General features: G+C 43.9%; 1 protein-coding gene across 1 annotated transcript in view; it reads left to right on the top strand.

Moving 5' to 3' along the window:
* The window catches only part of DENND2A (DENN/MADD domain containing 2A), a 98,726-nt gene that overhangs the window by 28,081 nt on the left and 55,808 nt on the right, over positions 1-14,837 (top strand). Inside the window, exons 2-3 of the mRNA XM_010854951.1 lie at positions 472-571; positions 4,009-5,166. Coding sequence (XP_010853253.1) covers positions 4,139-5,166 — 1,028 coding nt within the window. The 5' untranslated portion in view covers positions 472-571; positions 4,009-4,138. The remainder of the gene's footprint in view (positions 1-471; positions 572-4,008; positions 5,167-14,837) is intronic.

The following is a 14,837-nucleotide window of genomic DNA, read 5'->3' as shown; positions in this document are numbered from 1 at the left end:
GAAATGGCGACCCACTCCAGTGTTCTTGCCTGGAGGATCCCAGGGACAGGGGAGCCTGGTGGGCTGCCGTCTATGGGGTCGCACAGAGTCGGACACGACTGAAGCGACTTAGCAGCAGCAGCAGCAGCAGCGCATCACCGGTTCTTACAGAGCCTTGAAAGAGTGTCAAGTTGTGCTGGTATTTGTTTTACTTTCTAAGGTTACATGTTTTCTAAAAATTTTTGGTTACTTTTATCTAAAAGACACACACACACACGTACATGTTTGCACACATGAGAAGCGTTGGCATGGGGGCTGAATCTGGGTGGACCTCGGATTCTGTGCCTCTGACCCCACCCCGCATCAGGAATTCTATACGGTGCAACCCTGTCACCCCCTACTCCGGGGTGGAATCTGCCAGGGATAGTTTGGGGTGTGGGCCCTGGATTTGCTGCCATGCTCACTCACTAAATGTGCCCCCTGTTCCCCCAGGCAACTCGGAGCTCCTCTTGGTGTTGACATGATGACTGTGCAGGCCAGCCAAGGGCAGCCACAGCCGGACTGAAAACCTGGGCTACAGATTGGCTGACAAGTAAGAACTTTTCTCCCCCATGACTGCAGAAGTTGGCCCAGATTCTCAGTCTCCTTCCTTTTTCCACTGCCCTTCCCTCCTCATGAACCCCACCTCCCTGAACTAAGGAAGCTTTCTGGTCTAAGTCATCGTGATGAGCCCCCTCCCCTGTAAGCCGTCTCCATGCCCTGTGCTCAGTCAACAGCACAGGACCGCAGTGGGCAAGGGGAGGCTTGGCTGACGCCCAGGGCCCACTTCGGGCCTTGTCCCCATGTACACCTTCCAGTCCAGGGTTTATTTTTCTTTTTTAAAAACTTCATTTTATTTATTTATTTTTAGCTTTTTAGTTTGTATTGAGGTATAACCAGTGAACAATGTTGTGATAATTTCAGGTGAACAGCAAAGGGACTCAGCCATACATACACAGGTATCCATTCTCCTCCAAACTCCCCCACCCATCCAGGCTGCCACATAACATTGAGCAGAGTTCCCTGTGCTTGCACAGTAGGTCCTTGTTGGCTATATGTTTTGTTCAGGTGTTTTAATTATTGCTGAGCCCTAAAGCTTTGCAGCTGCACCTGTCCACTTAGCCTTTTTACCCATCTTATATTAGCAGGGTTGTTTTCTCCCTAGATGGAGCCCTTTCCTCCGGTACCCTGTCTCACATTCTGCGGTGGAGTTGGCAGTCACTGAGCTGTTCACAGATCACTGAGCTGTTCACAGCTGTGCACCCCAGTCCAGAGCCCCTTCAAGGGCCACAGAATCCTGGAAACAGGAACTAGAGAAGTTCTTGGATCCAGCAAACGTGCAGAAGGCACTCTGCCCCTGGTTTCATCATCCTTCCCGATGCTGCTTGAGCTTTGTAATTCCAGGGTAGTTTTCTAACAGACTAGCCTTTTTTCCTCTTCAGTTTTTAGATGGACCCTCAGTGATTGTAAAGTCACTCCAGATGTTTGGAATCTTAGACAATAACTATAACTATTACAATAACACTAGTTACCATTTATTGCTATCAAGACTTATAATGTATGCCGCACTGTGGGTACTTTTACATATATTAACGCATCCTTTCATTCTTTTAACTTATTGACTACCTGCTATGTATTGAGCATAGCGAACAAAATAAATTTGGCCTCTGCACCAATAAAATTTCAGTATTCTCATTGTAAGGTGAGAAAAATGAAACCAAGATCCAAACCCAGGTCCCTTTAACTCCAAAGTCATATATTTATCTACTGTCAATGTTATTTAATAGTACATATGATGTTAATGATTATATATTATATCATCAGTTCTCACTAAGCGTGAACTAACTTGAATTGTGTTTTTATGTGTCCTGTCTCTTTATCTTGCCTCTAGACAGTAAGAACAAGGAGTTAAATTTCTGGCTTTTGAATTCTCAGTAGAATAACTAACTGATTCTAACTCTGATTCTGACTAAAATTTGAATTTATGCTAATGTCCTCAGTGGTGACAGAACTATTAAAAAAGTGTTTCTTTTTTGTAAGCGCTCTGTTATGAATGGTAATTGATTATTTAAATAAGGAAATCTGCTTTGATAGCCATATTTAACATATGAAAATCTGTTTGCAATTTCACAAGTTTCTGATTTTATGCTAAGCAACCAAGAACAACATAATTTACACGTTAATATCTCAAGCCAGGAAGAAGTCTTTATATAAACAACCATTAGTCTCTGGACTAGAAAGCTAGATAGTAACAGGATGCGTGAAATTGCTAGTTACTCATCCCTCATGTGAACCTTAGCTGGAGTTTCCAAGAGCCTGTGTGTTTAGAAAACGTGCACCATGAGGTCGGTCCATGCATGCTTGCTCTTCTTGGCACATTTAAGGTCACTGTGCTCAGTCATGACCTTTGCTGGTGGAAGAAATGCTTTGCATTTCAAAACACCGATACTCTCATTCTCATTGTTGTTGTTCAGTCACTAAATCATGTCTGACTCTTTGCGATGCCATAGACTGCAACACACCAGGTTTCTCTGTCCTTCACTATCTCCCAGAGCTTTCTCAAACTCATGCTCATTGAGTCGGTGATGCCATCAGCCATCTCATCCTCTGTCACCCCCTTCTCCTCCTGCCTTCAATCTTTCCTAGCATCAGGGTCTTTTCCAATGAGTCGGCTCTTCACATCAGGTGGCCAAAGTATTGGAGCTTCTGTTTTTCTTTCTAAATAATTTTTAACGTCTTCATGGCACTAACTGATCTTCTAAAATCACATTTGGAGGCCTATATCCTCATACGTTTGTGTTGAGTGAGACCTTTTTGCAGTGACGGAAATTGTTTTCTACTCCATCCAGTGTAGTAACTGTTACCCACACTTGGCTACTGAGTTCTTGATATGTGGCTGCTGCAGCTGAGGAACCAAAGCTTTGATTTAATTTGATTTTAGTTTAAATAGCCACATGTGGCTAGTGACTACCATACCAGACAATGCAGTTCTAGGCCATGCAGGAAATCTGAATCTGTTTGTTTACTCGCTTATTCACACAACAAGAATTAGTGACCACCTACTCTGCCGGGTGTTGTTAGGGGTGCTAGGGTTGAAGCCATAGACAAAACAAAATGATCCCTATCCTCCCGGAGAAACCAGTCTAGTAGGGTTCACATTCTAGAGGAGGTTCCAGTCAAATGCAGCCAATCACTGTGGCTTTACCCACTCAAGTCAGGACACTTTATCAAGCCGAGAATTAGGGAAAACTTCATGACTTATGGCATTTGTTTTAATTTTTAAATAATCATTCCAAAGGATTTTCTTTTGGTATAATCTATCTCGTGAAGCTTCTATTTTCATTGGGAAAAAGCTAACAATAATGATAACTGCCATTTATTGTACACTCACACCATTCTAGATACGTAATATGAGCTAGCTTATTAAATGTTTACAGCCACCTTGGTAGGTATGTTTATTGTTATCCCATTTCACAGATGAGAAACTGAAGTTTAGAGAAGTTAAACAACTTAGCCAAGGTCACACAGCTGGTCAGTGGTTGAATTAGGATTTACACCCAAGTCGATTGAACGCCACAGTCCAAAAGCTCCTTTCATTCTGTTTTGCTGTCTCCCCAGGAGAAAAGCATAAAGTGATTTTTTAAATGGTGGTTTCAATGTTTGTGGCTTGCAACTGGTATCTAACATTTATATCTGAAAGTGAAAGTGAAAGTCTCTCAGTCATATCCGACTCTTTTTGACCCCATGGACTGACTATACAGACCATGGAATTCTTCAACCAGAATACTGGAGTGGGTAGCCTTTCCCTTCTCTAGGGAATCTTCCCAACCCAGGGATCGAACCCAGGTCTCCCGCACCGCAGGCGGATTCTTTATCAGCTGAGCCACAAGGGAAGCCGGACAATTTATACCTAAGTTTTAGCAAATCGATATGATGTGTGAAGAACAATAACTAAGAATGCCTCACTCGATGTTTGTTTTTCTTCTTTAGGGTCAAAGTGGACGGTCCAAAGACTGGGGAAGACTCTCAAAGGCAGCCATTTAGGTCCTCCATCCCTTTCCTAGAGACTGATCAGGATCCGGCCTTCTGAAGAAGCCCCCTGGAGAGCCTCTATAACCTGATGCTGGAGCCAAGAGTGGACTGTTTTCAGCAGAACATGTTCAGCTCAGATATGATCATCAATGACTCAGCTTCAGATCTCAGCGCTAAAGGAACCAGCAGGGCCGGCAAGAGGCAGCTGGGCAGTGTTCAGGACCCGTGCCCTCCCGCCCAAGGCAAGGCCCGGCACACGTCCCTCAGCATAAAGGACAAGATATCAGAATGGGAAGGGAAAAGGGAGTTGCCCACGCCTGCCCCTGGCAGGAAGGCAGATGGCCAGGAGGGTTACCTGATGTCCTGTGTGACGGAGAGGAGAAGCAGTGATGGTTCGAGGGCTCGGGTCACCGAGGCTCAGAATGGAACAAGGCTGGACGTGGAAAGTAGAGAGGATGAGCGGGATAAAGTAAAGGTCAGAGCACAGGACGCTGAGCAGAGGCCGGACCTGAGCCAGCCAGCCCGGGAGCCGGCTCCCAGCTTGGGCAGAGGCCGGGAGCCCAGGCTTGGCAAACAGCGCTTTCAGAACGATAGCCTCTCTGTGCTGAAGCAGGTCAAGAAACTCGAGCAGGCTCTGAAGGATGGGTCTGCCGGGTTGGATCCCCAGTTACCAGGCACGTGTTATTCCCCACACTGCCTGCCGGACAAGGCCGAGGAGGCGCCCACCCTTCCTGAGCACCGTGGGGGTGGGGGCGGCTCAGAATTCAGAGCCCACCGCTTGGACCTCGAAACCAGGGAGCCTACCCTCGAGGCTGCCGAGGAAAGGAAAGGCTTGTGCAGGAGGCCCTGTGACCAGAGCCTGGAGAGTGTGTACAGAGGCCTTGAGGACCCCCCGACAAAACCCTTCATCAACCCCTTGCCCAAACCCCGGAGAACTTTCAAACACGATGGAGAAGGGGACAAGGATGGGAACCTAGGCACGCGCTTCCGGAAAGACAGAAGGAACCTGCCTCCTCTGCCCTCTCTACCTCCCCCGCCCCTGCCCTCCTCTCCCCCGCCCCCCTCGGTGAACAGAAGACTGTGGAGCGGGAGACCAAAAGCCAGTGCTGACCACAGGTAGGTGACCAGTGACTTTATGCCCCACGGCCACTGTCTGTTCTCAGCCCGTTTATTAAACCATCGGATCTTGTAGTTAGTAGAGACCATCCGTAGCTTAAGACGGTTCACTGATTAAACCTGAAGACGTGGTAACTGATGTACGGGTGTCTTGTGCTTGTTCCTTGTCCTGAAAAACATAATATTCACTTCAAAAGATCGCCCTGTAGATGTGAATGAGTGCTTGTAATTCGGACAGTAACCAAGGGTTAAATGAAAGCGTGTGTTAACACTGGCGATCTACTAACTGATGCTCGTTCTGCCACTACCACCCCCACCTTGTGCCTGGTGCTCCAAGTCTCTCCTCCCTCTTGCTTTCGTGTTTTTTCTTGGTTTGGACTCTAGAAACACACTGCCTGGCCTATCCTGGCCCTCTCACAGTCTGTCTAACTTGGAACAAGTTACTTAATGTCTCGAGGCCTCAGTTTTCTCATTTATACGTGTAGATGCTCACACGGTAAATATTCGGTAGTATTAAAATACCTTTAGATAATAAACCCTGTGAATGCTTAAAGGTAAAATCTGTGCTTTGGAGACAATTTCTTTTCTGTTCTGAAACCTGATCTCTAGTCTGTTTCTGTAATGTGCTAATTGGTTTGATACATCCTAATCTGGAAACCCTCTACTGAGGAAAAACTCCTCCAAATAGCTGTCTGTCCCTGCTGTCACCACTGCTTCCCGCCTGGGTTTAACCTGACTCCCTGCAGTAGGGCTTTTGCTACTAATCCTAGAACTTCTGTTGGCCAAGTCCTCCTGTGACCTCCGTCTTTGCTAAATCCAATTTGTCAGTTCTCTGTGCTTTTCTTGATTGACCTCACTTAGCCTCTGCGGACGGAGAAGGCAGTGGCACCCCACTCCAGTACTCTTGCCTGGAAAATCCCATGGATGGAGGAGCCTGGTAGGCTGCAGTCCACAGGGTTGCTAAGAGTCGGACACGACTGAGCGACTTCCCTTTCACTTTTCACTTTCCTGCATTGGAGAAGGAAATGGCAACCCACTCCAGTGTTCTTGCCTGGAGAATCCCAGGGACGGGGGAGCCTGGTGGGCTGCCGTCCATGGGGTCGCACAGAGTCGGACACGACTGAAGCAACTTAGCAGCAGCCTTTGTGGACCAGCTTGACTCACACCCTCTTGAAATCCTATGTTTGCTGTAGGCTTCTAGACCTCCTGCTTTCCTGATAGTCACACTTCACTGGCTGCTCCTCCTCTCCATCTACCTGTTGAGTAACATCCCCCCTCAACCCATCTACACCCCATCCCAGGATCAGGTCTCCCCTCCTCCATCTACATGCACTCCCATAAACTGGTCTCCCCGACTCTCATGTTTTTAAATGTTCCTTACATGCTTATGATTCCCAAACGTAAGTCTCTGGCCCTGACCCTCTCCTAGCTTTTGGTTTGTATAGTCATCTCCTGCTTGGGTCCCCATTTGGTTATCTAATAGCTTGGACTTAATATGTCTAAACCTAAATTCTCAATCCAGGCCACTACTAAAATGGTCTTCTCCCCAGATAGATGCTCTCTGATTAAATGGTATCACCCTTCATTTTGCTTATGCCCCAAACCCTAGGAGTCATTTATAATTTCTCTTCTTTTCGCACACTGCTGATCTAATTCATCAGCAAGTCCTTTGGTTCTAGTGTTAACGCATTTTCTTAAGCCTGACTGTGTCTCCTCCACTGCTGCCACCTTAGTCACGTTGTATCTACCTGCCCCCTCACCCCAGTATTGTCCTTCCCAGCAGCCACAGGAGGCTTTTGGAAATACAGATTCAATCATATCAGTTTCCTACTCAACATGGTCTATCAGGAAGGATTCTTCGGGTGCCAAAAGTGTAATTTCTTACGTTCTCTTCTAGGGGAAAAAAGGGTTGGCTACTCTAGAGTTTCTAGAAATACATACATATGTATTATATCCTTTCAAAAATGAAATCATGCTGTATACCAGCCATGTTTTACTGAAGATATCATTGAGATATTTCCATGTTGCCACCTTTTTCTTTTCACCTTCCTTTTTTAACTGCCATCTTTACATCATGTGGCTAAACCATTTCCCTGCTGATTTACATTTAGGTTGTCTCCAGTTTACAAATAATGCTGTGATGAGCAGAATATAGCATTAGAGAAGACTCTAGAGCCAGAGAATTTACTAACTCCACTACATCCTACCTGTGTGACGTTGGGCAAGCTACTGAATTTGTCTGAGCCTCATTTTACTTATCTGTAAAATGGAGATAATTATAGTAACCACTTCATAGCTTTGTTGTGAAGATTGGATGAGTAGATATTTGTAAACATAAGTTAAAACAGAGTCTGGTATATAGTAAATGATTAATAAATGTTAGCTGTTACTTTTTTCTGGCTGTATTCTGTTTAATTAATCAGGGTATGTATTTCTTTTCTAGGACCGAACAGTTGTAAATATTTTAACCTCATAATCTATTTTACCATCTAGTAGAGCTTAACAAAAATTTCTTATTGTTGCTAATAATTAATCAGTGGATTCTTTTGGACATGCTACATATTCTATCATGTAATATATATACAAGTGATCATTTGGTCTCCTTTTTAATAATTATAAAGCTCTTATTTGTTTCCTGATTATTCTCCTTATTCAAAAATGTCTTGAATATTCTTGGATGTATTTTTCTAAGTATTCTATGTATCACTGTGAAATTTCACACATAGTAAATATGTCAGCTTTTAATTGAGATTCCATCCATTTGCTAAGTATATGGTATTTTATCTTTTTGTTGCCATTGTTAATGGAATCTTTTTTTCTCATTATATAGTCTTTGTATTTAAGAAAACTAGTTTTATACACTACTCATTTAAAACAGCCCTTGAAGAAATTTCTTACTGTTTCTAATTATCAGTTGATTCTCTTGGACTTTCCATGTATATAATAATATTGTTTGCAAAGAGTTATCATTTTAAGTTCTTTTCTTTTTGATTTTACCTCCAAATTCTCTCTCTTACTATATTGCACTAATACTTTCATAACAGTGTGAAATAATAGTGCTGATAGCACTGGGCAGCCTTGTCTCACCCTAGCTTTAATCATTCTTCTGGTGTTCTACTTTCAAGCACTCCTGCTGGATTTACATTTTCATTCTATCAAGGTAGTATTCCCTGGCAATCCTTTTTTTTTTAACTAAGAGTTTTAAAAATTAGGATTGGGTTTTGTCAAATTACTTCTCAGAAACTTCATATGATCATATGGTTCTTCTTCTTTGACCTATTAAGTCTAATATTCTATTTAAGATTTTTATAGAAGTATTCTGTAAATGGGACTAGTCTATACATGGATTTTATTGTCCTAACTTTATCAGCTGTGGTATTAGTGTCTTGTGATATCTGTAAAAGAATTTGAGGGCTTCCCAGGTGGCTCAGTGGTAAAGAACCTGCCTGCCAATGCAGGAGACGTAAGAGACATGGACTTGATGCCTGGGTCAGGAAGATCCCCTGGAGGAGGGCATGACAACCCACTCCAATATTCTTGCTTGGAGAATCCCATGGACAGAGGAGCCTGGCGAGCTACAGTCCATGGAGTCACAAAAAGTCAGACATGACTGAGCATCCAGAAGGAGAAGGATAAAAGAATTTATAGGCTTCCTTCTTTATGTGCTGAGAAAGTTTGAATCCATCTCTAATTCCAAAGTCTTTCCCAAACCAGCGCCAACCTGAGAGCCCTGGGTGCTCTCGTGACTTTTCTGCTTCTGTCCCCGTGCTTCTCCAGAGAAGCCCTTCTGTGCCCTTTCTGGGCTATTCCTCCAAAGAAGGCCTCTTTCCCAGGGGCAGGTTCATTTTGGGAAATTGGAGTCTTTGAACTGTGTCATCTGTGGGCAGACAGATCAACCTGGTGAACAGTTATTCCCATTATCTTTTCTCTCTTAGCTACCATCTGCTCTTTTCAGTCCTCTAGCATTTTCTCTAAAACCGGCTAAAGTTACTTTGTTTCAGTCCAAAGATGAAATTTTTTTTGGCCAATTTGGATATGGTTGCATCAGCTGTGTTTAAAGAACTTTTGGCTTTGGAGTTCTAGTTTTGTTTGAAATTGTACAATGGAGGTGATGAGGGCAAGATGTTCGCTTTCTACTCTTAAAAAACAAAATATGCTCTTTATTGTGGTCCTGTCGCTTAAAAAAAAGAAAAGAAAAGGCTTAACTCTGAATTTGGCAGACTTACTGTCCTCTCTGAGGCAGGAAAGCCAAGCCAAGTTGAAGAAAGAAATGATTAAGGATTTTGAGGCTAAGAGGGTTTAGAATTACACGGCCAGGCTGTGCACTGCCGAGAATGTATCCAGCTTATTTTCATATGCCGATTAGTCCACCTCAGCAAGAGCCAAACCAGTGGATTCCGATTCTGGGTTTGAGAAAATGCCTTTTCTTTTTCTTCTCTTTCTCTCTTCCTATTTTTTCATGCTCTTTTTTACCCCTCTTTTCTCTCCTTTCCCTCCTTTGCCTTCTTCTCTCTTCTTTCTTCATTTCTCTAAAGCCCCAGGAAATTAAATGCAAGGACTTACGCCTTCAATCCTAAAATGGAACACGAGAAACCCTCACATGTCAGGAAATTCCAAAGATAAGGTTCCTACAGCAGCATTAACTTGGTTATATATGTTTTATGGCATACGTTTAATAACTTTGGCAGGAATGCCTTGAGGCTGACATTTAACAAGAAAAGTTATTTTTTAAGTGTAAGCAGCATCCCGAAGTCACATGTGTCTGTATCCCCAAAATGTTTTGAATTCATATTTTTAAATTTTAGTTTAATTTGATCACATGACAGAGTTTTTTGGATCTTTTTGAAACCGAATAGCCACGATGACCAAAATTTCAACTTTTCAACTGATTATCTTGGCTCACATAGATTCAGCCTTTCCTTGGGGCTTTGGTGTAAGACTTCGAGAACTTTTTGAGGACATGAAACCTCGGTCATTAAGTGGCTGCCAAATCACATGGTACTATTATCGATTCTATAATTTCCATCTTCTCTAGGACTGATGGGGACCCCCTCAGCAGTCTAGCTGGGCAGCCACCCTCAGCTGTCATGCGTCTGGTCTCTCATGTACCAGCCACGCTGTGGTCTGTCCCTGTCATTATGAGTCTGTCTCGGTCACCGTGGCATCCATGAGGCAACTCTCCCATGCCTAAAAACAATATTTTAAAATCTTCAAAGGGGCAAATTGTTTGATTCATTTGAGATCTAGAGCAAAAGTTATTCTGACAGCATCTGAGAAGCTTGACTTTACAAATTCATTTAAAAATTTCAATAGCAGTTGCATTGGAAGACAAAAAGATGAGAGAGTGGTCATTATTCTTCATTAGAACAGTAATTGTCATGTTTTATTTCTCATGACAAGGTGGAAATGATGGATATTAGGCACAGTAGTGGCTAAGGATAGTTTTTCTTTTTTTTATGATTCAAGATAGTTTTATTACATCAAGCTATAGATTTCTAATCAAGCAAATATTGAAAATATATCATTTAGTGTTTCTCGTCTGACTAGTCCCATCTCTTTAGCTATATCTTTTTAAAGGTGTCATTTTTTTTTCTGTAAGCTTAAAATACTTTTAACATATTTTTGCAGAAAATAGCATACAATTTGTGTTAATCTTTCAAAGGTAGACTTTTGCATTTATATAAAAAGCAAGAGACAGAGAAGGTCTGTAATTTGAGCAAAGTTATATATAAAATTGATAAAGCTAAAATGAAAAGTAGTTCTCTTTGAAACTCCAGTGTTTGTTAGGTATCAAAGTGAGGGCAATGAATCAGCCTTTTCACTTCAGGAAGAAAGCTACAGTCCTGCATACTGCACAGTCTGCAAGATAGTTTTTGCTTCTTTGTGAAGAGTTTAGGCATTCCATGATGACTGACAACATTCTAGGAAAACATTCTTCTATGAAATAGTTACATTTTTCTGTTTGACCCAGCTTCAATGTTACTTTTAAATTAATAATCATCTCTTGCAAAGAAAGGATCTCTGAAGAGCTTTTCTAGGTAATTTTGAGGACCATCATAAACTGAGTTAGCTGTATTTTCCCCTTTCCTTTTTTAGGGGGATATACTGAACGTGCGTCAAAATGTGCAGGGTGATTCAGCTGTACTCTTTTACAGTGCTTTCTTCTAGGCTTTATTATCCTTAGTATGTCATATATTAGCTTTGAATTTGATGAAGATGGTCGAAATAGATCATCTTTGTTCATAAACTTTTTATTTTCCAAAATCCTCCCCATCCTAAAAGTATTAGGAAAATCTAATATGGTGTACCCATTGAGGATGTCTGTATCTGAATATCATTTTTTTTTGGTCAGTATCCTTAAAGCAATATGAATTTGTACTGAACAATTCAATACCTAATAAGGGCCTGGAGTAAAAGATGATTTTTTTTAACTCCAAAGAGAAGTAAAATTAGCTTGATATTTTATTTATTGGTTTGAAAATCCTTTGAAGAGGTAATAAGGAGACAGAAGGACTGGTGCCCAGACTAACTTTGACAGTGTCATTCAGCTTGTTCCTTTTAGATTACCTACCAATATCCAAGTCTTATTCTTATAACACTATTAAAATCTTCTCCAGACTTTAGCTGTTTGTGACACCAATGATTGCTTCCAATTTTTTTTTTAGGTGATCAGTTTTAATGGCTGCATATCAGACTGTCTCTCCTACAGCCACAGTAAGGTTGCATGTGTGTGTGTGCGCTCAGTTGTGCCTGACCCTTTATGACTCCACGAACTGCAGCCCATGAGGCTCCTCCGCCCACGGTATTTCCCAGGCAAGAATACTAGAGTGGGTTGCCATTTCCTTCTCCATGGATAGTTTTTTATTTTGGATCCAGGATAGAGATAAGCGGAAACACAACATGTGTAGTCATAGCGCGGGACGGAGGAGCTACCCAGTAATAGAGTGAGAGCTTAGAGCTGAAATAAGCATACTCTGGCTTAGCCCTCTACTCAGATCACCTGGGGACAGGCTGGCACCTGGCACCCTTTGCTACAGTGCTGCAGTGCTTGCTCCTCAGCAACAAAATACTGCACTGTTGGGGCAAATTCTGAACAGAAGGTCCAAAGAGACCAAAAAACGCAACTGCCGCTCCTGAAGAACTGGGAGCAAAAGCAGGGTACTGTGCATGTCTTCTGCACACAGTACCACCTAAGGGATGGGCAAAACACCCAAGTCACCCCTCTGGCCCAACCCCTGGACACAGTCCTCTCCTCACATCGTATAAGGAACCAGTTCACTCCCCCCCAGTGGGTGAGCAAGCAAGGGAACCTGCTGTTTGTTCTCGCTCCAGCTGCTGCAGAGTTGCCTGAATGAAGTGTTGCCTGAATTGCTGGTCTGGTCCGTGATCAATTTCTGTTGGTGAAGGAGGCCAGGAACCCTGGTCGGTAGCAGTGGTATGAATGCCCTTCCCAAGAGGAAGAGCTGCACCTGGTCACCGGGCATGGAGGGACAGTGAAGGCGCTCGGTCGTGGCCGACTCTTTGCGACCCCATGGACTGGGGCCTACCAGGCTCCTCCTTCCATGGAATTTTCCAGGCTAGAGTACTGGAGTGGGTTGCCATTTCCTTCTCCAGGGGATCTTCCCAACCCAAGGATTGAACCCAGGTCTCCCACATTGCAGGCAGATGCTTTACCGTCTGAGCCACTGGGGATGCCCACTGCCATGGAGGGAAGCAGGGTCTGTGGCAGCTGGGGGCGGGGGTGAGGGATTCAGAGCATGGCATCCTTGGTTTCAAGCTCATGTTTTAGGTAGGTGCTGGGTCTCAGGCCATCCAAGCAGATCTAAATACAGCCAAAAATAATTCTGGGGGCGAAATATGTTCAAAAAATTGACAAAAAATCAGCTCTCAGAATACAGATAAAAATTTTTTTACCCCCAAATAGGGATGAATTGTAAGCAGTAAAGGTGGCCATTAAAACCAGCTTTTAAAATATTCACTCATTTATTCAGCCAACAAATATTTGCTATATACCTATGTAGTATTGGGGCTTCCCTGGTGGCTCAGATGGTAAAGCATCTGCTTGCAATACAGGATACCCGGGTTCGATCCCTGAGTTGGGAAGATCCCCTGGAGAAGGAAATGGCAATCCACTCCAGTACTCTTGCCTGGAAAATTCCATGGACGGAGGAGCCTGGTAGGCTACAGTCCGTGGGGTCGCAAAGAGTCGGACACGACTGAGAGACTTCACTTTGTTTCTTTCTTTTTTCTATGCAATATTAGGTTATAGCAAGGAACACGGTAGACTGAGACCCTGCCCTCATGAAACTTACAAGCTAGTAATAGAACTACACACCTAGTTCTGTTATTCACCACTCTCAGCGCTGTGAGGAAGCCGATGGTGCTGTGGGAATGTTCAGCAGGGGTAACTAGCCTTTCGTGGAAACAGGGCCAGCTTGGGTACAAGGGCCTCAGGTCCCCAGACACGGGGGTGGGCTGCAGGATTAGGGATGCATTTTGAGTGAACAAACAAGCAAAGACCCGGGGGCAATAAGGGCTTGAGCCCACTGGAGGACGTGAAAGGCAAGGGTTAGGCCAGAGGGATAGGAAGGTGTGAGCTGAGACCCAGGGGCCTCTAGAGTCAGCTCTGAAAAAGCACTGTAGCCCAGGCAACGGTTGGGCCTGTTACTAAAGAGGAACAGGAAGCATTTGAAGGTTTTTAAGAAGGGGGGAGACACAGTCCGATTTGTGTTTTTTAAGAGCTTTCCCCTCCACTCCACAGCAGCGTGGAGACTGGCAGGGGCACCAGGGGACAGGGTGGGTAGTTGTGGGGGGTGGGAGGAAGATCACACACCTGGGGTCACCCTGCAGTGTAACTAGAAGAGGGGACTGAAAGAAGCCGGTGGGTCCCAGGGATACTGTGTATGTAGAATTCTGGTTAATTGGCTCCACGTGGGCAGTAATGGAGAGGAACCTGCACAGGACTTCCAGGTTTAAGGCATACACACTTGGATGGATGGTGACAGCCTTTGCAGTTCACTTTGAGCTTCCCCTGCGTCATCTGTTTGTTTATTTTTGGCTGCACTGGGTTTTCACTGCTGTGTGGGCTTTCTTCTAGTTGCAGTACTTGGGCTCCTCATTGCAGTGGTTTCTCTTGTTGCAGAGCACTGGCTCCAGAGCACAGGCTCAGTAGTTGTGGCTTCTGGGCTCTAGAGCATGGGCTTAACTGCCCTGAGGCATGCAGAATCTTCCTGAACCAGGGAGCAGACCCATGTTCCCTGCCTTGGCAGGCACATTCTTAACCACTGAACTGTCAGGGAAGTACCCACATGTCATATAAGTGGAGACATGGGATGAGCTCTTACGTTAGTATTTCATTTACAAAAATATGAAAAAATCACAAATGACGTCCAAAGTACTACTTGAAATTGCAGGGATTTGGGGTTTGTTAGTTTGTTTCTGGCCACACGACATTTCATGTAGGATCTTAGTTCCCCAACCAGGTATCGAACCCATGTCCCCCACAGTGGAAGTGTGGAGTCCTAACCATTGGACCACCAGGGAAGTCCCAGGGATTTCTTACCTTTGCATCGCCAGCTGTGAGTTCAATTTCACTCTTTAAGAAGGTGCTTATGAAACATTCCCTGGTAGCTCAGACAGTAAAGCATCTGACAGAAATGCGGGAGACCTGG

The sequence above is a fragment of the Bison bison genome, unplaced genomic scaffold, assembly GCF_000754665.1.
Source record: "Bison bison bison isolate TAMUID 2011002044 unplaced genomic scaffold, Bison_UMD1.0 scf7180017864352, whole genome shotgun sequence".
Taxonomy (NCBI): domain Eukaryota; kingdom Metazoa; phylum Chordata; class Mammalia; order Artiodactyla; family Bovidae; genus Bison; species Bison bison.
This window is presented reverse-complemented; position numbering and strand designations above follow the sequence as displayed.